Here is a 24,288-nt window from a genome sequence, read left to right on the forward strand (position 1 = left end):
TCTAAAGAACACTTTAGTCATTATCTCCAGCTCCATATACAGCCATAATTAAAGTACTTTTTTCATTCCATCTTGGTTCCCTTCTCCTCTTCCTACCAGGTCCTACTGAGGACAAACTTCTCAGAGCTCAAATTAATAGTTAACAGGATACAACAAATATGTTAAAAAGTTACCAATCTCAACTGATCTCACTTGGTCTACTGGTATCAAAGGCTGCAGTCCTGCTCCATGACATTTTATGATAAGAATAATATTGCACTATAAGACTGATTTTTGAAGAAAGGTTAGGTTCTTTTTCCCAAGCCAATGCCGAAAAGCTTCACTCAAACGATGTCATTAGGTTTGCCACAGCCTTCATCAACTAAAGTGAACACACACATTACAATTCCTATTTAGTAGTCCATCAAGAGAAGCTGAGACCAAGCTTACAAGCAGCAACACAATGGGGTTTTGGAATATACAATATGAAACAACAAAACAGATAAAAGCAATTTTACTTGAGCTTGGAATTCAAAGGAAAGCACGCTTTTATAACTATCGGTGCTTGTATAAGATATAGAACGCGCTTGTATTTAAGTTCTAAAAAGGCACTGTGAATCAACTTTATTTTTCTGTGCAGTCCTTTTTGCTTACTTTCACCTTTCCCAAATATTCAGTTCTATGCAAAATGAGGACTTACACCCTTAAATGCAGCTTATAAATAATTTCAGATAGACAGAGACAGATAGATTCATCCTCCTCTGCCATTTGGAAGAAAGATTCTCAGCTTAAGAGGACTTCACAAAGGAAAGCGACCCCTGGCCAGTCTAAGGCCTTAGCTAGACCCCTCCCAGGCAAATGGAGGGGTCATCCCTGCCTGCTCCCAGGATCCCCTGTGTGTCGTTTGGATGCACAGGGGTGATCCCAGGACAATCCCAGGATATAGGCCTGGTCTAGCAATGGCCTAAATTTCAGCCTTCACTCAGTATCTTGAAAGTGGGCTATGGATGTCCCTTCTCTCTTGGGGGTGCTCCCAGATGTGGCTTTTATTGCACAATCACCATGCTTCATTTATGGGATTTCAGGGGGGAATCCAGAAGCTGATATCTTCCACTCGTAACCCTCCCATGTTTTCCTACCACTTCCACCTTTTTTCTTACTGCAGAAAATCCATTTAAAAAAGAACCAAGGCAGAATACCTGCACAAAACTTTCTAAATATTCATGCTAAGAACGCTCAGCCTGGAAGCACCTAGAATGTTATTTCCCCCCAACTTCTACACTGAAAGCAACTTCTGTTGGGCTATACTGCTGGCTTTGCTTCATTTTCTCATGTAGCACTCTGAGCCCTAAAGCCTGGGAAATCAGCCAGAGCTTCAGTTTTCCTTGGATCCCAGGGAATCCGCCAGAAATATTCATGATTTATTAACCCCATCAATATGATGTTCTGAAGAGGTATTTAGTTAATATGATGTACTGAAAAGTAATTAAATTGAGTTATTAATTAAGTTGAGTATATATTGCTTTATACTCAGCGACAAAGGAAACTGCAGGTAGAGGGCAAATATAATAAGAAGAATAAAATGAATTATCTTTTGTGAATTATGATGGGGAATATTCTTTGGACATATGAATGTTCTCCAAGCATTTGATATTCTGTCAGTGCAATCCTAAACATGTCTATTTGGAAGTAAGTCCAACTGAGTTTTTAGCTACTTAGTCAATTTGTTTAGGACCACAGATTAATCTAGAGTATCTGGCAGTATCAGATGTATATGATAGCTGATTTGCAACTGAAGGGTACAATCATCATTATCTGTAAATACAACTCTTCCTTACTTCGTCTTCACTTTACTAGTGTATAGGGAGTCATAGCAATAACAGCTCCACAGATCAGGGCACAACCTACAGCACTTTCAGGTAAGAGTTTTGCAAATACCAGTAGTTCTCATTCATCACACCTGACATCCACAAGTTGATCAAGCCTCCACAAACAGCACAGAAATTATTGTAATCTCCATACTAATTGTTGCTGGTCCAAATAGACTAGTGATGGAGGCTGCACAATGAAAATTCGCAACAGCAGCTAAAACCCCTTAGTAGTTGATATGTCTACTGCAGAGATATCTTCTCCTCAAACATCATTGGGGAAAGCTGACATCTATATGAAGCTTTTGAGAAGGGTGGAAGAATGTAACTCCAAACACTTCCTGCCTTTCTCCTGCCAGAGGCTCTGCCTTTTTCTTTGCACCTCTCATAGTCTTTAATATGACTATTAAAGCAGCCCAGCAAGAATAGTGTGTGTTATCTACAAGGACAGAGCTGTTATCTTGCCGGAACATGGCCGCATTCTATCTCCAGCATGCTGGCTCCAACAGCAACCAATATCAGACAGATATGCATAAGTAATTGCAGGAAAATTGTGAAGTGAATAATTCACCCTTCTGCACTTTAAGCTTCTGTTCCTGAGGTTTAGAGCAGAGCCAACTGTTATGCATAGAGCTGAAAAAGTACTGCAGATACATTGCAACAGAAGATGCTTTTATTTCCTGTTTCCTTCTTTCACTGTAATACAGCACATATGCAAGGAATTCCAGCAAGTATGTACTTCGCCTGAGCTCTTTGTTTGGACCAAGCTCTGTGTGTTTCCAGGAAGGAAAATGTGAGCTGGAAGAAGCCCCGTGGAACGTGGCCGCAGCCCTGCGAAGGTAGGGTCAGAGTACCAGTGCCCAGCAAATGGAAGCCAATTTATGCTAGTCTGGGAGAATAGCAGGACTGAACCTAGAGCACCAGCGGGGCACATAACACTGATTAGAATACAGTTGTGGTCCTAGGAAGGTGCAAGCATGGCTTCCCAAGATGGAGGAAATTGTATGTCCTCTTGAATAAAAGAAGGCTTGGCAATTTGTAAGCCACATCTTGTTCTCAGTCAAAACAAGAGAGTTTTGGGAAATAGTACATTTAACACCCACCCACCCACCTAGCATTTTAAAATCCTCAAAGCAGGAGGATATGTGGTGCAGCTGTTTTGTTTTATTTGCAGTTTAAGAACATGTCAGGAGCAATTTCACAGCTAAACACCTTTTTCCAATGTGTTTGTTTATTAAGGTTATTTTCTGAAAGGTCCCATCACAAATCACTACCACCACCTCTCTTTTTGTGAGTGTGAGCAATATTACAAGCCCACTATTGGTGTTTCTATTTGTTGGGGGGGCGGGACTGACACATAGCCCTGCCAGTGCAATCCTCAGCCCCACCCTCTCTGAACTGCTACTCCTTGAACAGAGAATGCCCAGCATATTATTGTCTGTGCTCTCAGGATGGTATTCATATAGGCCTCATCTACACCAAGCAGGATATTGCGCTATGAAAGTGGTATGAACGAGGTATATAAAAGGCAGGAGCCACACCAAGCAGGATATAGTGGATGTGTTGAACCGGTGCCTGGCTGCGACAATGGACTGGATGAGGGCTAATAAACTGAGACTCAATCCAAACAAGAGTGAGATGTTGTTAGTAGGTGATTCCGCTGACAGGATGGGGGGTGTTCTACCGGTTTTGGATGGGATTGCACTCACCCTGAAGGAGCAGGTTCGTAGCTTGGGGGTTCTTTTAGATCCATCATTGTCACTTGAGGCTCAGGTGAACTCAGTGGCATGGAGTGCCTTCTATAAACTCCAATTGGTGGCCCAGCTACGCCCCTATCTAGACAGGGATAACCTGGCTTCAGTTGTCCATGCTCTGGTAACCTCCAAGTTAGATTACTGCAATGCACTTTACGTAGGGCTGCCCTTGAAGACGGTTCGGAAGCTGCAGCTCGTGCAAAATGCAGCAGCCAGATTGATTTCGGGAACCAGAAGGTTCAACCATATAACACCTGCTCTGGTCCACTTGCACTGGCTGCCTGTATGTTTCCGAGCCCAATTCAAGGTGCTGGTTTTGACCTATAAAGCCTTACATGGCTTGGGACCACAATACCTGACGGAATGCCTCTCCCGACGTGAATATACCCGGTCACTACGTTCAACATCTAAGGTCCTCCTCCGGGTGCCTACTCTGAGAGAGGCTCGGAGTGTGGCAACGAGGGACAGGGCCTTTTCGGTGGTGGCCCCCAGACTATGGAATGATCTTCCTGACGAGGCTCACCTGGCACCAACGCTACTATCTTTCCGGCGTCAGGTTAAAACTTTCCTCTTTGCCCAGGCATATGGCGGCACATCTTAATCACCCACATGTTTAGTTTTTTAATGGTTTTTAATGCTTTATGTGTGTATGTTCTGTGTTTTAGAATTTTAAATTTTGTATACTCATTTTTATCTTAATTTTAGAATTTCTGTAAACCGCCCAGAGAGCCCTAGCTATGGGAGCGGTATATAAGTGCAATAAATAAATAAATAATAGTATGAATGCAGTATAAGGTATGTGTCAATGGGGCCCAACAGTTGTCAGTGCACTTCAATACTGCTATAAAGTTGTAGTGTGGCTCCTGCCTTTTATATACCACTTTCATAGTGCAATATCCTTCTTGGTGTAGATGAGGCTATAGAGGTAGAAATCATGGGATAATCAAAATATATGGTGCTGAAACCATGTGGCACTAAACACTTCTTAAATAACAGCGTTTGTGACATTTGTAGCCTATGATAAAGTGCACTGCTTGCGTTAGCTGGGATGCATCATCCTAGATGGAATGCCAGACAATGTTGAGACACATAATGGCCATGTTTGCAGTACATGTGATTCTGGTTGTAGGTAGTTGGCTGTGGCAGATGGATTTATGTTTTTCACAGCACATCAGTTTTATTCCATCTTCTGCTTCCCATTTTGTTTCTCTATTGAATTGTGCCAGGATAACTGGGGTACATTAGCTGAGGTTGTTTATCTGTCACCCTACCATTTCATCATCATCATTATTATCATCATCATCATCTACTATTTTATTCTCTCACAACCGATCCATACTGCTGTGCTGCTCTGTGATTTGGGAACAGTCACACACAAAAACAAACTGGGAAAGGAAAATCACGGAGACATAACTGTATCCATTCATAGATGATGTGGCAACCATAATGCCATACACATGGTTTTCAGATGGTGAGCTGAAGTAGGAAAGTTTGCTAATCTTCAGACTGGTGCAGTTTAAAGCAAGGTAACACTATATTTATATGACTTGTAAGATATATATTTTTTCAACCCATAGAAGGAAGATCACAGATGACTACAGATAATCTCCATACTACATAAATGTTACCTATAAGGCAATCTTCAGGTCTGACCTTTTGGAGTTGATTCTGTTCCTGCAGCTAGATGAACCGAACACTGTTAGGATCTTTACAAGACAGCAGCATGGCCCATTCCTGCCAAACCTATTGTTCTCTTGCACTACATCACACACTGTGTGTAGGAGGTAGTTATCCTCCAGGGAAGGTCCAAAAGTTGAAAGGGAGGGGAAGAATAGGAAATTGAACCAGTGGATGCACTTCATTAAATGGGAATCAATGTTTTTGCTTGGGTAGCCACTGTGCTCTATCTAAAGCACATAGTGAAAACAGAGGCAAGCAAGTCAACAGACAGCAGAGCTTCAAGTTAATCCTGTCCCTGTGGAACTGCATGCTCCAGCTGCTTTGTTCTCCAGCTGCAGAGCCAAGTCTCAAAACCCCTTTATAAGAAGCGTCTTGATCCCAAATCCTGCAGCAGGCCACGACTTCAGCATGAGGCACAGAATGCAAGGGGAAGTGCACAAGAAGAAGGAATGGTGTCATTAATTGAGCATAGGGTCAAAAAAAATGTCCTGCTTTGAGGAACAGGAAAAGGGGAGAGAGAAAACCAGCCGATGTCCTTTCTGTATCGCTGATCACATCACAGAGGCAGACGCCTCAACTTTAGGTTTCACTGTGCCCTAAAACCAAATAAATTTAGGTAGAATGGCCATTTATTGATAAACTACTGATTTTTTTTCAGAACCTTCCAAAGCACAAATGAGACACATGGCCCACCATGGAATTCTCTGCCTTTGGAGGTCAGGCAGGCGCCAACTTTGTATTTCTTTCGGCGCCTCCTGAAAATGTCATTATTCCAGGAAGCCTTTCCATAATGACCAGCCATGGTTCATTGTACATTCTTTTAGAATCTATTTTAAAGTGTTTTATTCTGTTTTTATTTTATTTTACCTTGTACACCGCTCTGAAATTTTCAGTGGGGAGCAGTATATAAATATTGTAAATAAATAAAATAAACAAATAAATATCTAGCCAATGCTGAAATGAAGGGGTGTGAGGAAAAGTCAAAGGGTAGAGCATAAAAATACCTCAAAGACCAGGGAAGCTGCTACCTGGCATATGACTTTTTAACTTTGGTCTTTTTCTAGCAGAAGCTGTGGCATAATATTTTTCTCTCCCCTGTGTGAAAATCCAGCTCAACTAAAAGGTTGATTCCATTAGCAATGATTCCTTCCTCCTCCTAGTACAAGATGTTGAACTCAGTGATATTTAGGCCCTGTCCCACCCAGTCCTACAGTTCTACGATTTTATGCTCAGGCTCAATCTGTCCTTGGAGTGAGTTTATTGGTTTTAATATCTTCAAGATCAACTTCAGAGCAGCAAACGGTTCCATGGGTGACTGTAAAAATGTTTTCACAGGGCCAGTGTCTGCTTTCTGTGCCAAATAAGTACAATTTCCTCCAAATGTTCTTCTGCTTTAAGCATTTCATTGACTCATCCTCCCTTTATCTTAGCAAACTTAGGGTGACTGTTCATGCAGACTGGGTGGGGGCTGAGTTGGGGTTCCTGTGCAGGAAATTGTGTGCAATGTCTCTGCCTTGGAACCATCCATTGGCACACCACCTGGATTAATCTACCAGAAAGCTGGCCTTAGGTTGCATGAGAACCACTTTACACATGAGGAAATTCTTCCACAGGAGAAGCTTAAAGATCAGGATTAACATGAAGCTCCTATTTAAGTCATTACACACAAAAACTGTGACATGCATGAGCTGTGGTGTGCCCCTAACTACAGAGAAGGCAGTTTGTTGTGCTGCCCTGATAAACAAGATTCTATACAGAACTTACTTCATATCAAGATGGAGAGAAAATGAAGTTTATTTGTTCCTTTGGCTCTGGCATCTGTTTATTATATCTCATACCTCTCTTAAATTTAGAAAAATCTAAAGTCTTGCCAGTGATAGAGGAAAGACCCCATCCAAACAAAGAACAATGTACCAACTGCTCCTTTGCATGTAGATCTTGATTTGGGAACCATTTTCTATTCACTTATATTTCCTCTGAAAGTCTAACCTCTTCCCCTGCTTCCCCCCCTTTTGTATGTCTATTTTAGATTGTAAGCCACTGTAGCAGATATATTTCTATTTTACTCTTTGCACAGGGCTTAAGAATATTTTTAAGAGTTTAATTCATTACCAGAAACAACATTAATTTAAACTACTTTTGTCTTGGCTAAATACATCCAGTTTTCCTTAAAACTCCCAGCAGCTGGTGGTTGGAAGTAAAATAAAAGTGTGCCGCCTTCAATAACCAGCTGGTTTTGACTCACCTGCTTTGTAGCAGTATGGCCAGATATGACACTAAACCAAATAAATAATTGTTTTCCCCCTCAGTCTGACAATATGCAGGACATATACTAGCAGTCTTGACGTGATAGCTAGAACGTTGGACTGTCACTGAGGAGACCCAGATTCATGTCCCCACTCAGCCATGGAAGTTCACTGGGTGACTTTGGGCCAGTCACTGACTCTCAGCCCAACCTACCTCACAGGGTTTTTGAGAGTATAAAATGGAAGGAGGAGAATCATGTAAGCCTCCTTGGGGGGAAGATAGGATATAAATGTTACAAATATATTTATGTAGCTGTGTCATTTATAACAAGCTGTACATGTAACCAGAGCCACTGCCATTGTAGAAATCATGCACGGCATGCATGTGGATGTACTAGTCCACACAAACAGAGCCTTTATGTGACTGGAGCTCAGCCTGCTTCAGAAGTGATTGACAGTGGCCCTGTCTGCTTTTGAAGTGATTGGGGAAGCCACTATTATGTATGAACCATCTCCATGTTATATCTACATAAAGAAATTATATTGTGCAGATACAGATTAACATGCACCAATGATCTCGAAAGGTTGGTCACATATATATTTAAGCCACTGATTCACTAGAGCAGTGTTACAGCTTTAGCGATGACGAGCCCTAATTTGCTGTCACTAGCTTTCTTTGAGCCACAGCTTTGGTCATTCTAAAGAAGTGTGACTTATGCTTCCTCTGCCCTTGCTTCCATGTCTCACACAAAGCGGGAGAGATGTGCATGTCTCTTTTAAGCACTTCCCCAGTGTGTCTATCCCTTTTTTGGAAGAACGTCCAACTACCCAAAGCAGAATGTGCATCTCCTCCAGGGCTAGTGTCGTGATTGAGCACCTGCCAAGGCCCACACTGGCAAGGACTCCCTGGACTTGCTCCTCTACTTCACCGTTGCAACCTGCTTGTTCACCTGCCAATGGTGCTGGTGAGGAAGAGGAGCAGTAGATGCCCTTGCCTCCTTGCTCACTGGCTCTCTGCCTGTCAAGCATGCAAGCAGTAGCAACAATGAGAAAGAGGAGGAGGAGCAAGAGCAGCTGGTGGCAATGGTGGTGAGAAAGTAGACTCACCAAGGGAGAGGGCCCATGGAGGGTGTGGAGCCAGCACTGATCTCACCCCTTTGGATGAGACCCCAAAACATGGGGAGAATGGCTACAGAATGTCCGGAGTGGCTGGGAACCCTCTGCCAATTTAAGCCACTGGGATTCACTGGGATTCCTATGAGTTTGTCTTTCAACAAAGATGCTGCTGAAGCCAAATTGCAGGGCTCTGCTGTGCACACTGGTTCCGGTGCAGTTGGGATGGAAAGTTAGCGCACAGGAGGATGTGCCGGTTCGGTTGCAAAACAGGTTGCTGAAGTGAACAAGCAAAGCTCCATGAACCCGGCAGCAATCCCAGAAAAGCATAACTGCTATTAACCTCATCCTTGGAACAAGACCGAACAAATGAGCCCCCAGTAATAGCCTTTCTTCTTGCTGAGCAAGATTGATTGAGAAACAAATTGGCGCAAATAAAGCATGAAATTAGATTACGGCCTCTCACTTGGGGCTGCCAGGATGGAACGCAAGGCTTGAGCAGGCTTCTCTGGGAGCTGAGGCTCCATGAATAAACCTGCCTGTGGCCCTTTCTTGCCCCCACAATTTTACAGCCCAAGAGAATGTATCCCAGGCTATGCCATGACATCATTGTAAACAAGCAGGAAGCTTTCCTTTTCTTTTTACTACGCTTCTTCCCCTTCCTCACAGATTGCTAAATGATAGCTGGCAAGAGTGTACTCATGAAAAGAAGGCTGATGGAAAATTCAAGAGTTCTTGATTATAGCTACCTTGAAGGATATATACTGGCAAAGAACTTCCGGTCTGCCCAGCTAAAAAGACAAACAGGAAGCCAGCTTTCCATCTGATCACACAGTAGATTGTCTGCAATGCCTCCTTATTTGCAGGAGAAAAACAGAAACAAGATGGAAGCGTTTAACTTAAAAGTGAGCTGAATCTTTTAGAAACATTGCAAGATTGTTAAAATGATTTAACAATCAACTGTGAGACCTTGCCATGCTCTTTGGGCTCTCTCCACGACTACAAAATAATAATTAACCAGGTATCCATCTCAGCACACCAGGGGCTGATATATATCTCCTTTCTAGACCATTTTTACAAGGACTACTTCAGTAAAATTTAAATCTCGTTATCAAAAATTTTGTAGTCTAACATGGGGTGAGACTAAAGTAGATACCTGAGTTTCAGGGAGGTTTATGGCTGATTTGGTAGATAAAATAAATAAAAGATTTCCACTTGGTGGCAGTGGAAAAGGCCACAGGAAGGGTTGAGCAAAAAGAATACAAGAACACAATTTTGTCTGATCTCCCTTCCACTCATGGAACAGGGCACTGCAGGTCTGTGACAGCTCTCATTTCTTTTTCTCTGGAGGGGGAGAGAGCGCAAATGTACATGTGGGACCTCTAATTTTGAAACAACCATTTTATTTTTGGCATTATAAATGAACTGCCCTCCCTCTCTCACACACACCCTAAGAGTATGTCACAATAATTGAACGTTAGAATACTTTTGTAAAATAGTGGGTATATCAAAGATGCATATCAATTTGAAATTAAAATATGGGAAACCAAAATTTCTTCTATGGGGAGGTGTTGGGAAGAGAATGGAATGGTGTAGTCAAGGGCACCCACACCTGTTTCCTTGCCTTCCAGCTTCTATCAAGATGTCCTATTGTTGCAAAGTAGCCATGTCCACCCACAAAACCAAAGTAGAATGAAAAGGGTCAAACCCAGAGGTTGGGGGGTGCAAAGAACTTTGCTTTGTATTTGACAGCAAGTCATAGCCCCTGGTGGGCGCCTTCTAACCCTTGCCATGACCTTTGGCATCCTCCATTGTAATGGGGCTCCATTGTGAAATGTTCTCGTTGAAAGCAGGGGGACAGCTTTAACTTGCTGAATGCACTTTTGGGCTATCTCCTGTTAAAGAGAATAACAGGAGAGGCAGGAAACAAGGAGCTGCTGAGGATTTTGTAACTCTCAACATTGGAGTTTGCGCATACGATCAAGCATCAGAGTATCTCATTTAGATACTCTGGCAGTATTTGAATTTCCCATTTCCCACTATGGCAGTATTTGAATTTCCCATTTTTCTGTTGATTATCTTTGTGTTCTGACTATAACTGACTATAATCTTTACTTTTCATCTTTTTAAATATTGTCCATGTCAAATGTAAATGTCTCCAAAGCAATAATCTTATACACACTTGCTTAGTTAAGTCCAACCGAGACTTACTCCCAAGAAAGGGATGAGCTTCCTCACTTATATTTAGCCTGATTGCATACCATCTGAAATGTCTATACAATATAATTCCCCAGTATAATTCCAGAATTTGAATTCCTTCATATATAATATATAGGGTGTTAGGGGCAATGTCAGTCAACACAGCCATTCCAGAATCACTTTCCTAATTATTAGGAAAATTACTAGAATACTCTCCCCATTCCCATCCATCTCTCTCTGAGTAGGTTTATATGAAATTACAAAACTCAGAAATACAAAGGCCAAATGCAGTCTGTCTCCAGGGGCAGAGCAAGAATGTTCCTTGCAGTATGTCCTCTGGGCTGTTGTCCTGTCCAGCTCTGATCAGCTCAAGCATTTGCGTAATTGCATTGTATCACAGCTGTTGCAAATGAAGCATCATGATAGCCAAGATAGAATAGGTCATATCTTACAACATTCTGTTCCTATACTTTGTGGGAAATGTTGGGAACATGATAAGCCCTACAGGAAACCCTAGCCCTGCAACAGAGCAAAGAATTGTTCCAGTTAATATTTCCAGTGGCTGCCCAGAGTGTGCAGACTGGCCTTTTCAACAGCAGCAATTCTATTCTATAGGAAAGAATTTGTGGTCAGAAAGGATTGACACTAACAACAGCTGGTAGGGAGAAAGCAGCAAGGGGGGATTCAGGTGCATCATCAAAAGATGTCAGTCATGCTGGTCTTCGTAATACAGCTTATATGCCAAGTTCATCACATGAAATAATCAGTTAACGTCACTCACATTCTTTATCTGAAACAATCCATTTCCAAAGTCACTTAATCCAACAGTAGAATCCTCTGCTTGAAGCCAGAACCACACACCTTCCCTTCACAGATTTACTTAGACAACCTAGAGCACAAGGTGCTACAAGCAGAGAGAACAGATGAACTGCTGAAAGGTGCTTATGGAGCAAATAGAGTGAGTTGACTCAAACCTAAAACCAATCACATGACAAAACAAACACACAGCCCAGAATCAATGCTATTTGAGTTATGGCAACATTTCTTCCTGAACTCAATTATTTATTTAGACTTTATATGCTTCATTCTCTACCATCAAAGTGGCACATGAAACAGTATGCAGTCATTATAAAAAATACTATTACTACTGAAAACATTTAAATCCATGATAAATCCATCACCCTGTGGGGAAGAAGATGCGAGGGAGACTGAAGCAGGCAGGGACCATCAGAGCCTGCTTCAGTTGGACCCCTCCCCCCAGGGCTAACATCTTCACCTTGTGGGGAAGAAGGAGCTGTTGGTTTGCCGCTCCATTGGGAGATGAGAGGACAGAGCAGGGCCTTCCCACCAGCCTAAACAGTCTCCTTAATTTATTTTTATTTTCTCCTTCTTCCCTCCCCATCCACTTTTCCTTGTGTGTCATGTCTTTTTTAGAATGTAAGCCTGAGGGTAGGGACTGTCTTCTTTATTGATACATTGTAAGCCGCTCCGAGAGCCTTTTGGCTGAGGTGCGGGATAAAAATACTCTAAATAATAAAACTGCAGCCACAGAAAGTAAAGGTAGAAAAAAACAATTCCCAGGCTACTAACTACTGCCCAAAGCCCATTTTTAAAAGCCTCATGTTTACGGGCTTCCAGAAAAACAGCATTGAATCAGTAAAATGTGCCTCTGTTGGCAGAGCATTCCACAGGTGGGCTCCATGCTGAAGAAGATGCAGCCAGGAACATGAACCAGTCTCATATCCTACCACCTCCATACTGATCTGAATGCACAGAGAAGACATACAGGCTGAGGATAATCAGGCCCCAGAATTCATACAACTTTAAAGATTGCCACCAGTACATTGAACCAGAGCAAAAGCTAACAGGAGCTAAAGCCAGTGAACCTGAATCAGACTTGGAGTAATGGTTCCTGAGACCTGTCCTTGTCACAAGACCAATTTCAGCATTTCATACTGCCTGAAACTTTCAAACTGTCTTCAAAGGCTGCTCCATATAAAATACACTGTAATAGTCAATATGATAAATCAATTCCTCATCTGAGATAAGCAGTCACAGACACGCCACTAGTTTTCAAAAGACTCACCTGGCTGTGACTGCTCTCCTGCAGCAATATGGGGTCCAGGAGTAGAATTACAGAATGAGAGAGAAGTAAAAATGCTTCTGATATTCAACTTGTTAGGTATCTAAGCAATGGCTACTGAGTCCCTGAGTCATTGGCAGAGAGCAATTTTATCAAAGCAAATGAATGCTGAATTGAATTGCTTTTCCAGGGAAATATAGATTGCATATACAAAGCAAACCCTGATGCAGAACGAGCATGTGTTTTCTCTCTTTCACACAAAGTTGAAATTGGCTCATGCTCTATTTGAGATTTTCCTTACACCATGTTCTCTGGGGGTGGGGGAATGGAGCCACTTTCAGCCTGAGTATTTATATATAACCCACCTTTCGTATAATGTGCTCATGGCAGCCTTCTCTAGCCCTACTCTGATGCCCTAGCCATTGCTTCCCATTGACTCTGAATAAGTATAGCAAAGTGACACTGCCCAGTGCTCAGCTACAAATAACTTCCATCTGGATTTCTTCTTCTCTAGGGTTGCACTGTTCAGAGAGCCCTCTGACTGCATGATCCAGACACAGCTAAACTTCCAACGGCAGCTAGTAGCACTTGTGTTAAGTGACCAAGTAGCCAAGAGACACTGTTGTAGACTTTAGGAGAAGTATGCATTGATGTAATGCAAAAGGTGCCACACTCCATAGCTGCCTAAGCCTTGACCAGGCAATCAAATGAAAATAATAATACAGGAGCTCCTCCTCCTTGATTTAAGAGGTGCTTAAGAACTCCAATGAAATTGCTGCTGAATGGATATCGAGCACTTTGTGATGCACAGCCAATCAGATTGCTCAGTTTGGCTGAACTTTCCTTGTGCTGCTAAAGAGAAGGCGCCTTGTGCTACAATCTGCTTCTGAAAAGATGGATTGTTCCATTGTAAATGATATATGCAAAGGAATGGATAAATAATAATTTTTAAAATTTAGGAATCCAGGAGATATTGTCAGGTCACTTTTCATTGGTTGCAGGTTTGAGTACTTGCTACTCCCGCTCCAGATTGTTAATAATTCTCTATTAACTGAGAATTAAAAACGCACATTCCTGTTGCTTTTAGCCCAAACTGAAAGTAGCAGATGGCTATGATAATGAATAATGTTGACAATAATGACGTTACTAATATGACTCAAAACAAAACCCGATACAGTATATTAAAAGCCAATTCTTGGCTTCCATCTCTTTGTCACACTGTTGCGTCATGTTCTGGCACGTCTGTGAGACAAAGGACAGAGAAGCAGACATTCCCTCCCTTCAGCTTTTTCTGTACTATAAGGGCCCTCTCCTCACTACCCCAACCCATCTTGCTTATCACCTATAAAAAGTCAATTTCTGGCTTCTGCCTCTGTCATGCTTCAGCATGACCAATGGATAGAGGAGGCCGGGCATTTTTGTTCAACAATCACAGTGCTGCTTGCTCCTCCCTATGAGGGATCCAGACACCTGTGACTGAAGGTTGGGGAGAACCCCTCATTTATACTGAAGTCCAGATCTCCGTTCCTTCCATGGTCCTTGCCAGTGATGGCTTGCAGAACAAGCTGTGGGCTGGGGAAGAGTTTCCCACCCATCACACCTACCACCCTGACTGGCACGCTGCTAGTTATCAACGTTTGAGGCCCTTTGCCATATTGTGGTGCTTTATGTTTTGCCTTTACTGTAATTTTATTTAGGGCCAAACCAAGACATTTCGCTGCCTGAGGTGGAGCACGAAATAGCACCCTCACCCCCATACACATACAGACGTCGAGGTACATAGTACCTAAGGCTAGCCAAGTTATTTATCACTTGAGGCAGAAAATCCAGCAGACACCCCTTCCTTGCTGGTAAAAATACAATAATAAATTAAATAACAATTTGCTGAGCCTGCATAACTCCACAAATCAGCTGCCACATTTTGCCTGAAGGTAGAACAGCTCCGTTTTGTATTTTTAACTTTCTGTTCTAGTTGCATAGAGAACTTTGTTAACAGGCTGCCTAAAAATAATTCCTCCCCAAATAAATAAAAGTACCATTCCTACTTGTGTCTTCTTTTTAAGTCATTATCTGAAGGGATGACAAACAGTTTTACAAACAACAAGAATATAAAGATAACCAAGAAGGGAAACCAATAGTCCAAGGTCCACCAGACAGAACTCTCTCTGCTAAGGTGTTGTGATTTTGCAGTTCCAGACAGAGAGCCATGCCCTCAAGTGCCATTTGCAAGACCGGCAACCTTACTGAAACTGGTCCAGCTCTTTTCTTGTTACCTTTCTACTATTGCAGTAAACACTGCAGAAGACAACAGAATATTCATGAGTGAAACATGCATCAGAATTCACTCTGCTTGCATGTCACACTTCCTTCCTAGGCAGCTATGTAGTAAAATGACCACAGAGTAGGAGCCTAGTTATAGGACAGGCCTCTCCCTCCTAGCCTAACTGGTGTCTTAAGCCCACTTGACTGGGTCATGTGAGGCTCCTCTAAGTCAGCTGATACATGGATCATACCCAGCCAGATGTCTACACATTCTAGGAAAAGGATGTATGTGATAATATATTATTTTCATAGAATGCTACACAAATTCTCTTCCTTTTGCTGGATGAAAATCACCTCCTGACCTTTTATGTTATTATTTTTTTCATTCTAAATGAAACATAGGTAAAACTTATTATGACCCCAACCCCCTACAATAAAAACCCTTGAATCATTTACAGCCGCAATAGGATGAATCCTGACTTATTCTTGCTTAAAGTAGACCCACTGAAAAAATAGTGGGACTTTAAGAACATAAGAAGTGCCATGCTGGATCAGACCGAGGAGCCATCTAGTCCAGCACTCTGTTCACACAGTGGCCAACCAGCCATCGGCCAGGGACCAACAAAGCAGGACATGGAGCAACAGCACCCTTCCAACCATGTTACCCAGAAACACAGGCCTACTGCCTCAGATACTGGAGGTAGTACATAACCATCAGGGCTAGTGGCCATTGATAGCCTTCTCCACCAGGAATTTATCCAAACCCTTTTAAAGCCATTCAAATTGGTGGCCAACACTACATCTTGTGGTAGTGAATTCCATAATTTAACTATGCGCTGTGTGAAGAATACTAGACCCTGGGTGCTAGTATTTTGAGAAAAGGAGAAAAATGTCTCCCTATCCACATTCTCCATACCATGCATAATTTTGTACACCTCTATCATGTCTTCTCTTAGCCTCCTTTTTTCCAAGCTAAACAATCCCAGCTGTTGTAACCTTCCTCATATGGGGAGATGTTCCAGCCCCTTAATCATTTTAGTTGCCCTCTTCTGCACTTTTTCCAGCTCTATAATATCTTTTTTTACATGTGGTAACCAGAACTGTACACAGTATTCGAAGTGTGGTCACACCATAGATTTGTATAAAGGCAGTATGATACTGGCAGTTTTATTCTCAATTCCTTTTCTTATAATGCCTAACATGGAGTTTGCCTTCTTTACAGCTGCTGCACACTTTAGTAATGACTAGTCCCATCCATTTCAATGGGTCTGCTCTAAGCAGTATTCTACTTCTGGACTATTGTGTCTATAATCCTGGCAGTGAATCTATCCTGTCACAGAAGGCAAACACATGGCCAGCAGTTGAATGGACAAAAGAATAACATACCTGCAGGTTCTTCTGTGCTGCTGGCCACAGTTGTGGGAGGAATAACAGGAATCTCTGTGGAGAAGAAGAAAAAGTGGACAGGGAAAGAGAAAAATGAACAAGAAAGGGTGGAATTGTTATTTCCTCCAGCTAAAGTAAATATGTTGGACACTTTCAAGGACAAGGTGGGTGTTTGCAAAAGTTATCATGTCTCAGAGGAAAAGCGACTTCAATGGTCAGAGAGAGCATTCCACAACTGTGTCTGTAGAGCAGCCTTTCCCAACATGGTACCCCCCAGATGTTTGCATGACCACTCCGATCATTCCTGACCATTGTTTTTACTGACAGGCGCTGATGGAAATTGTAGTCCAAAACAGCTGAAGGACACTATGTTGGGGAAGGATGGTGTATAGACCATAGTTCAGCATTGATCTAGAGTTTTCCTTCACCATCCATATCTAGTTTTCAAGACAGGCTGCTACTACTTATCATAGCAAACAGTAGTAATGCTTCAATTGATTCTGATGTATCAAGACTGCATCAAAGAAGAGTAACACATGTGTTTCCTGGAGCCCTATCTGTTTCTAGGAATGAACTACCCCACCTTATATGAACTCAAAGATGCATGTTGGTGATTCCAATCCAGGATATCCAGGGAGCTCAAGGCAGCATACATAGGGTTCTCCCATCCAGGTTCTGCTTCACTTCAGTTCAGTTGCTGGATCATATGCCCACTTTACTATAACTAGGTTGCTGCATTTTAAGCCTTCGGACCACATGTACTTTATGAAGCAACACTAACAGAGTATATTTTTGTGCATATTCCATATGTATAGAAAAGCATGCTGAGAATCTGTTCTGAGTCTCTTGCAAAGACTTGATTCTTTCAACCATGACCTTCTTTTTCTGCATTGGTGTTAAGGAAACTGTATAGTGAGTGGGCAGGATATGGCTATTCCCTGCTTCTTTTTCAAAGTTCCAAGAGATTTCATTTTTTCTCTTTAGGCCAATATTTCTTAAAGGCAAATATAGGCAGGGCCTGGTACAACACTGTTAAGATCTACTGCATCATAAATCTAACTAGTAACAGCAATGACAACAGACAGCAGCAACAGGAGAAACTAGGAAAGGTGAATAGGGAACGGTTGTTATGCTTTTGCAATCCTACTACAAGTAGCAGCTAATCCACAAATTTAATAAGACGTTTTTGTTATGTTTGTTTATAAAAAAATGAATAAATGCTATTTTCCCACACAACTCATGGCTAGCCACTGGGGCTCCCTGACATCACTGATAGTGTGGTCACTGTAGTGTGAGCAAGAAACAAAAAACAGGACACGGCTATTCTGATCTATGAAGGGATGGGATTATGCAGGTAGGACAGGGTTCAATTGTCACCCAGGTGCATGAAATAGGGTTTGCCCCCTTATTACCAAGTGCATCCCCTTTACTTTCTCCCATACAAGTGAATGGATATTGTTAACTTCTATACTGAAATGCTTTAGTTGGGGACACTACTGCAGCAAGAGTAAAATTTTCCCACTACCTCCCACTGTGTGGACAGGTTCCCACTAACAGCGATGAGGCTGGGTGACTCACATTTAAAGCCCCGAATTCAGGAAGCAGCACATCATTGGGTGAAAAACTGAATTACCACTGTACATCCTGCCAAAAGGGCACATACGGTGAAAATTATATTCATAAGTAGAGGCCACTGAGGACCGATACATATATCACATAATTTAGGGCCTTTGCTAGATCATCTCTGGGTCATCCCTGTTCATGTAAATAACACACAGGGGATCCTGGGAGCAGGCAGGGATGACCCCGGTACGATCCCGGGATAAACCTTAGGTCTAGCTAAGGCCTAGATCTTCATGTGAATCGTTTGAATTGAAGAAGGATGTCCACAGAAGACTGCAGAGCTACTTCTGTAAAAAGATTCTCCCCTCCCCGTACTCTTTTCACCCTCATCCAGGTCACAGAAGTAGCCATGAGTCCCCCTCCAAAATTACACTGGACAGGTGAGCATATGACTCACGTAAGTGGCTAATTAAGCAAGCTAGGACACATTTATTGCCCATAAGATGGGAAAATTTGCAGAATTGGAACCTGCAGTTTGCTGTCATTGCTGTTTAATATGTTTTAAGCCAAGATACTTACATGAAATAAAACAGCTTAAACCCCACCCCCATGCCCACCAGATAGTCCTCATTTTTATTGGGGCTGTGTGAACATCCAGCTCCTTTTAACAGTTTGGTACAGGACCAAAGTTGTATGATTATCAGAACTGGTACATTTAGGCTGCTGCTGCTTCTTGGTAGTAGCTCCTAACAATGATAAAACCCAGGCATTCTGATGCTTTTAGAAGATTTTTTTAAAAAATATTATTATTACACTCAGAATCCTACCTCAAGCAGAAGTAAAAATAGTAGCAATTTATTGTTGGCATTGCTAGAAAAAAAAGGAAGTGCTAAAGGGGTGTCTATCATATAGCATATCACATTTTGAACCTTGCAGCTGTTTGTTTAAATGGGTATATTTGTTTGCAGTCACATTGCCTAACTAGTGTGAAGAGAGAGAGAGAGAATCCATCTATATATTTACATACATAAATACATGAAAAAATGCACCATGAAACCCAAACACACAATACACAGGGCCACTGCACACATTATAGTTTCAGAGTTTAATGGATACATAATACTAAGTCACATTGTGTAGCCACTAAAACTGTTCTAGTTTCCAACTTTGTATATGTCTTTCCTTGCTATTGGCCCCAGTTCTCCACTATGAATTTCCACAGTGTACATGAGATGGGGAGAGAAAGTGAATGGGTTTGAAAAATTAGTTTTAGTGGGCTCACAACATGGATCAATAAGAAGTACCTATGAAAATTGTAATGTGTGAGTCGCCAGCAGTTTGCTTAGGTCAAACACCGTGAGCCTATCCAATCGGGTGTTAGTAAACAGGCTAGACTCAGGATTAATTATGTTATGGTATAGACTTCAGAAAGAGCATCCACCTACTTATGCAGGGGGCAATGGGAGATCTGCTTTGCTGGTAACCTTTGGCACATCGGTTGCAAGTGATGCCTGTCACGCCATCTTTGCAGGGACATTGCCCTGTGGTTTGATTACAGGTTTTTCCAGCTGCACCCACGGGATGGCAATCACATGCTGTGGGGGGAACACACAACAAGAGGATCAGAGGTGAAGAGTTGGTAAGGAAGGAAGGATTTTCCAAAAAGAATACGCATTATCAATTAGCAACAGTAACCAAAGGCAGCAGGGATCTACCAGTGCTACTGGGATGGGATGAGAGCAGCCAGTGCTGTAGGTCTTCACCTTTGATTGCACCTGACATCTCAGCCTATATGAGTGCTTTAGAAGCTCTGCAACCTTTCCCAGAATATCTGAAAGTGATGGCTGATCAGTGCGATCCTTTACATTATATCACATGAGAGCCTTTTGCAAAATTATTGATCAAATAGTAAGTTTTAAGGCAGACATTTACTATTCTGGGTGGGCTTCCTTAGTGGATGTCAATACTATACCTGTTTGAACCCAGGATTATTTCTCCATAATTCAACTTCAGCATCTCTACTCTTTGTTCATTGCTTTAGTCATGGCAACACAAACTCTTTTCTTCCAGCCTTGATATGAAACTGCAATCATCAAAGCTGGTGGGGACAGGAAGAAGTGGAACGGTTTCCTCATCTCTCTAGGTTACTGAAACATCAGTCATTGCTTAGCATATCATTGGAACATTCACTAAACTGAGTGGATCTTTAAAGATTGTGATTAATTCCATTGACTAGAGAAATTCCTGCCGAGAACCCTCTGTCATTACGAACACAAGGACAGCCTTGTTGGATCCAATCAAAGGTCCATCTAAGTCCAGCACACTGCTTCCCACACTGGCCAACCAGATGCCCATTGGAGAATCCTTCCTCTTTTGCTGCTGTTCCCCAGCAGATGGTACTCAAAGGTGTGTGCCTGTGAAACCTGGAGGCTGCATTTAGCCATCTTGATGAACAGCCATCACTTTTTCTGACAAGCCGTTATCTACCTTTTCCAACCTAACTGCAGGAACTTTTGCACACTTTTTGAGACAGTTTTCTTTAGCTTTCAGGATTAAGCAGCCTACTATGTCAGGATCTGCATGATTATGAGAAGTCATCATCCCATACATGTCTACTCAGAAAGAAGACCTACTGAATTCAATGGATTACTCTTATGTAAGTGGGTATAGGATTACAACTGTAATCCAATGATATGGCTCATGACAACCAAGTATTTTTTATTGGTGTTGCATGTCTCTTTGGGGAAATCTAATATATTTCAGCAGCAGACATGTATAATATCCAGTATTTAGTGTTTGTTTATTTTTTCCAGTTCCCTTCTTAACTTTTTGGTTGGTTGCAGATAGTCATGCTTTTTAGTTCAATGGGACAAGTTAGTCATGACTAAGGCCACAGCTAGACCTAAGGTTTATCTTGGGATCATCCAGGGTTCGCCCCTGTCTGAGCACTGGATCCCCTGTGTGTCACCTAGATGAACAGGTTTGACCCCTGGACGATCCAGGGATAAACCTTAGGTCTAGCTATGGCCTAAGTTAAGTCCTCTTGATTTTAAACAGTCTATTCTAGGCATGACTACATCTGGTGTTTTCCCTTTGGGGATGGACTTTTTTTTTCCTTCCTTGTTGCTTTTCAGTTGAAATAATCTCAGATTTCCAGTGTCACAAAAGTGTGATTCAAAATTCAAACACAATGAATAAGGGCCAGTTCACATGACATTGCAGGTTAATCATGGTGCGTGCAGTGTGGTAATTGAGGGTTAAATGTGGATTGTTTAACCCTCAATTGACTCATGATGTCTGGGTTTACACAACATGCTGTAACCCCTGATTTCCCCTATCAGAAGTCACATCAGAGTCAAAAATGTTTTAATAATAAATAAATAAATAAATAAATAAATAAATAAATAAATAAATATCCAAAACAGTGGCTGCATGTGCCCTTCCCGTGCTGTGAATAATCTTGGGTTGACTAACCCATGATAACCCACTGTGTCATGCGAACCATTTCTGAAGTACCACCTCTAATTTTATATCTAGGCCCAGCCTTGAGCTTAGTCTAGAGCTTTCCCCCCACCCCTTTTCTTTTTGCTCTTTCACTAGGAGGCTCATAGTCTTACGTTTAGAAGTCCCATTATCAAGCAGTCAACAATGCTAGGACATGTTGGGATATGTCTAACCAAAGACATGTTAGTCAAGCCAATTCACCAAAAATGCATTTTTTAAAATCTCTCTGTCACAATAATTTTCAACCACTAATCTCTGTGTTCACATCCATTGAAATATGCAGAAAATATTAAGTCTTCTGTCAAGCTGGATATGGCTTTAGAATGTGACTAGTTAACAGGATGAGTAACATTGGGGAAATGCATACTTTGAGATTAGCACCTTTTTGTTACATAGGAAGTTGTACCTTTGTAAAGGGCAAAGGTCAGTATTTCAACCAATTTGCTACTTAGATGCATGATTTTACACTATGCGGTGCTTCTTCAGAGGTCATTTGGCTACATTTATATTACATCTTTTTACTCATCAGCATCATTTTGGCTTATGAGCTCTTGGTATCTTTGTACTATAGGGCTAGTTAATGTGCTGCCCGTTGGTACCAATGTGCTCCCAGACATTTTTCTTGGCGGCCACTATGGTAACCTATCCCTCCCACATTTCCTTCAATTAACACGTTTTCTTACTGATAGCTGGGACATAATAGGCTTCTGTTGGTGTTGAAGACTGTGAGTTCAAAGGAGTTGTTTAGTGTGTTGTGGATCAGCCCCCACCTCTGCCTTGCATTCAGTCTTTGAGGCAGGTTACTTGTCCTTTGCTACATCTCCCATGACAGCCATTTTGTGGTGGTGCCCAGGGCAGTTTATCAAATCAGTTGCTTGCCTGATACATTGTATGTGTATCGTTTTCAGATCTGTATTTTATCACTGTATATGTAAGAGATGTAGAAGTTGCTTAGAAACAACTTAAGATTCTCATTTCTTAACATATTGTGTTATTTGGTTATAAGCTGATTTTAAGGTTTTGGCTATAGCAAGTCAATTGCAACTAGATACACTATTCAAGAAGGGACAGTGGTGGAGAATGCTCATATGTATGCATGTACATTCCACATCACATGTTATGTTGTAGAAGTAGTGGTGTGCAAAACAGATTCCGCAACCATGTGAGGGACGGCTGTGATTGTAGAATGTGTGACTCTGGCACCTCACAATTAACTCCAAGTGTCATTAGGGTTTTTCCTGGTCTTTCAATTTTTCTTTCTATCAGAAGTCCTACTTCTAATGGAATTCAGTACGATTTTCACCCAAGAAAGTGCACACAGAACTGCAGCATAGTTCTACTACTATGAATTCTCCAAAAGGTTGTCAACCTTTCTCATTGCCCTAAAATTCCACATTCAATCTTCTTGTGTGAATTAATACAAACCACCTGTGCATTTTATTGTCTGGATTTTCATTCTTTAGATTCCTGTTATATTAATATTCTTGTCTTTCTGCAAGGCTCCATATTTATATACATTATTAAATTGTCCTGATTTTGCACACTGAATCACTGATTGCTTGTGATGCTTACTACAGCAAAACGTTTGTTGTAATATTTTGGTTTGTTATTTCTTCTTAGAGGCAGTACCTGCATTTTCAACCCCTTTGATTAATATTATGATTTGTAATACAGCCTCCTTGAGAATTTCTTTCCTTGATCTTGCTTTCTTTATTGTTTTTCTGGTGGCTTGCATTGGGACATCAAATTATGTTGCTAAGTGTTGGTATTAACTAGGTGGATTTGTACTGCCGGTATTATGATTGTTTTTGCTCAAAAGCTCATCAATTTCATCTGGTTCATTTGATAACTTTATTTCACAAGACATGTCAGCAACAAGCGTGAAGCTAAGAAATTAGGGGTGTATGTGTTGTTTTGTTTTGTTTTTTGTTGGACCGAGATTTGGTCATTCAAATCAGCTAAAGATAATGGATACTAGACATCCTATGAATTACAACAACTCCATTGGATTTTTCCCTCTCCACAATACCTCTTCTTCAGTGGTGGCTGATTTGGGCCCTGCTTACATTTTCTTCTGTGAAATAATCTGTTTCCTGAAGCCAAATACCAAAGCTATGACAAGCAAGAGCATCTGTGCAAGCGCAGAGCTTCTACACTCCAGGAGCTGGAAGCACGTGCATCAAGATACAATCACAAAGCAGGGACCCCCTGAATATTTCTCAACCATTTTCTGACTGGGCTGTGTCGCAGGGGATGTCTAGCAGACATGTCAGCACAATGTTCTGGGAATCACACCGGAGGTCGGCCTCGGTTCCAAGAAATCTCTGTCCCGTTTATGTCCAGATGTCTTTCTGGCCTTTATGAAGGGCCGTGAAATAGCCTCATCCTTGTTTTCCCCCAAAGATCTTTCTGTTTTGCATTTGACATGCAAGGGGAAATATGACAGACTTTCATAAATTCCTAAAAATCCAAGGGATGATGTCCTAGAATCTTTGATTAGGGTGCTGGGGAAAGCAACTTTACGTGTAACCTAGGGCATGGCTAGACGAGGGGGGTGGAGGGCGACGATCTTGTGACTTTCTGATCGTGAGATCATCACTCTCGTCTACACATGGTGTGCAATGTCCCAGGAGGAAGAGGACGTCTTGCCC

The 24,288-nt window shown here is 41.8% G+C and overlaps 1 protein-coding gene across 2 annotated transcripts in view; it reads right to left on the minus strand.

The window, feature by feature from the left end:
• NTN1 (netrin 1) overlaps positions 1 to 24,288 on the minus strand; it is a 137,707-nt gene that overhangs the window by 19,651 nt on the left and 93,768 nt on the right. Inside the window, exons 3-4 of one of the 2 annotated variants that reach the window (XM_063120429.1) lie at positions 19,579 to 19,728; positions 16,571 to 16,624 (exon numbers count right to left, since the gene is read on the minus strand). In XM_063120429.1, coding sequence (XP_062976499.1) covers positions 16,571 to 16,624; positions 19,579 to 19,728 — 204 coding nt within the window. The remainder of the gene's footprint in view (positions 1 to 16,570; positions 16,625 to 19,578; positions 19,729 to 24,288) is intronic. The other variant, XM_063120430.1, reaches the window with a different exon arrangement.

The sequence above is a fragment of the Elgaria multicarinata genome, chromosome 3, assembly GCF_023053635.1.
Source record: "Elgaria multicarinata webbii isolate HBS135686 ecotype San Diego chromosome 3, rElgMul1.1.pri, whole genome shotgun sequence".
In the NCBI taxonomy this organism is placed as follows: domain Eukaryota; kingdom Metazoa; phylum Chordata; class Lepidosauria; order Squamata; family Anguidae; genus Elgaria; species Elgaria multicarinata.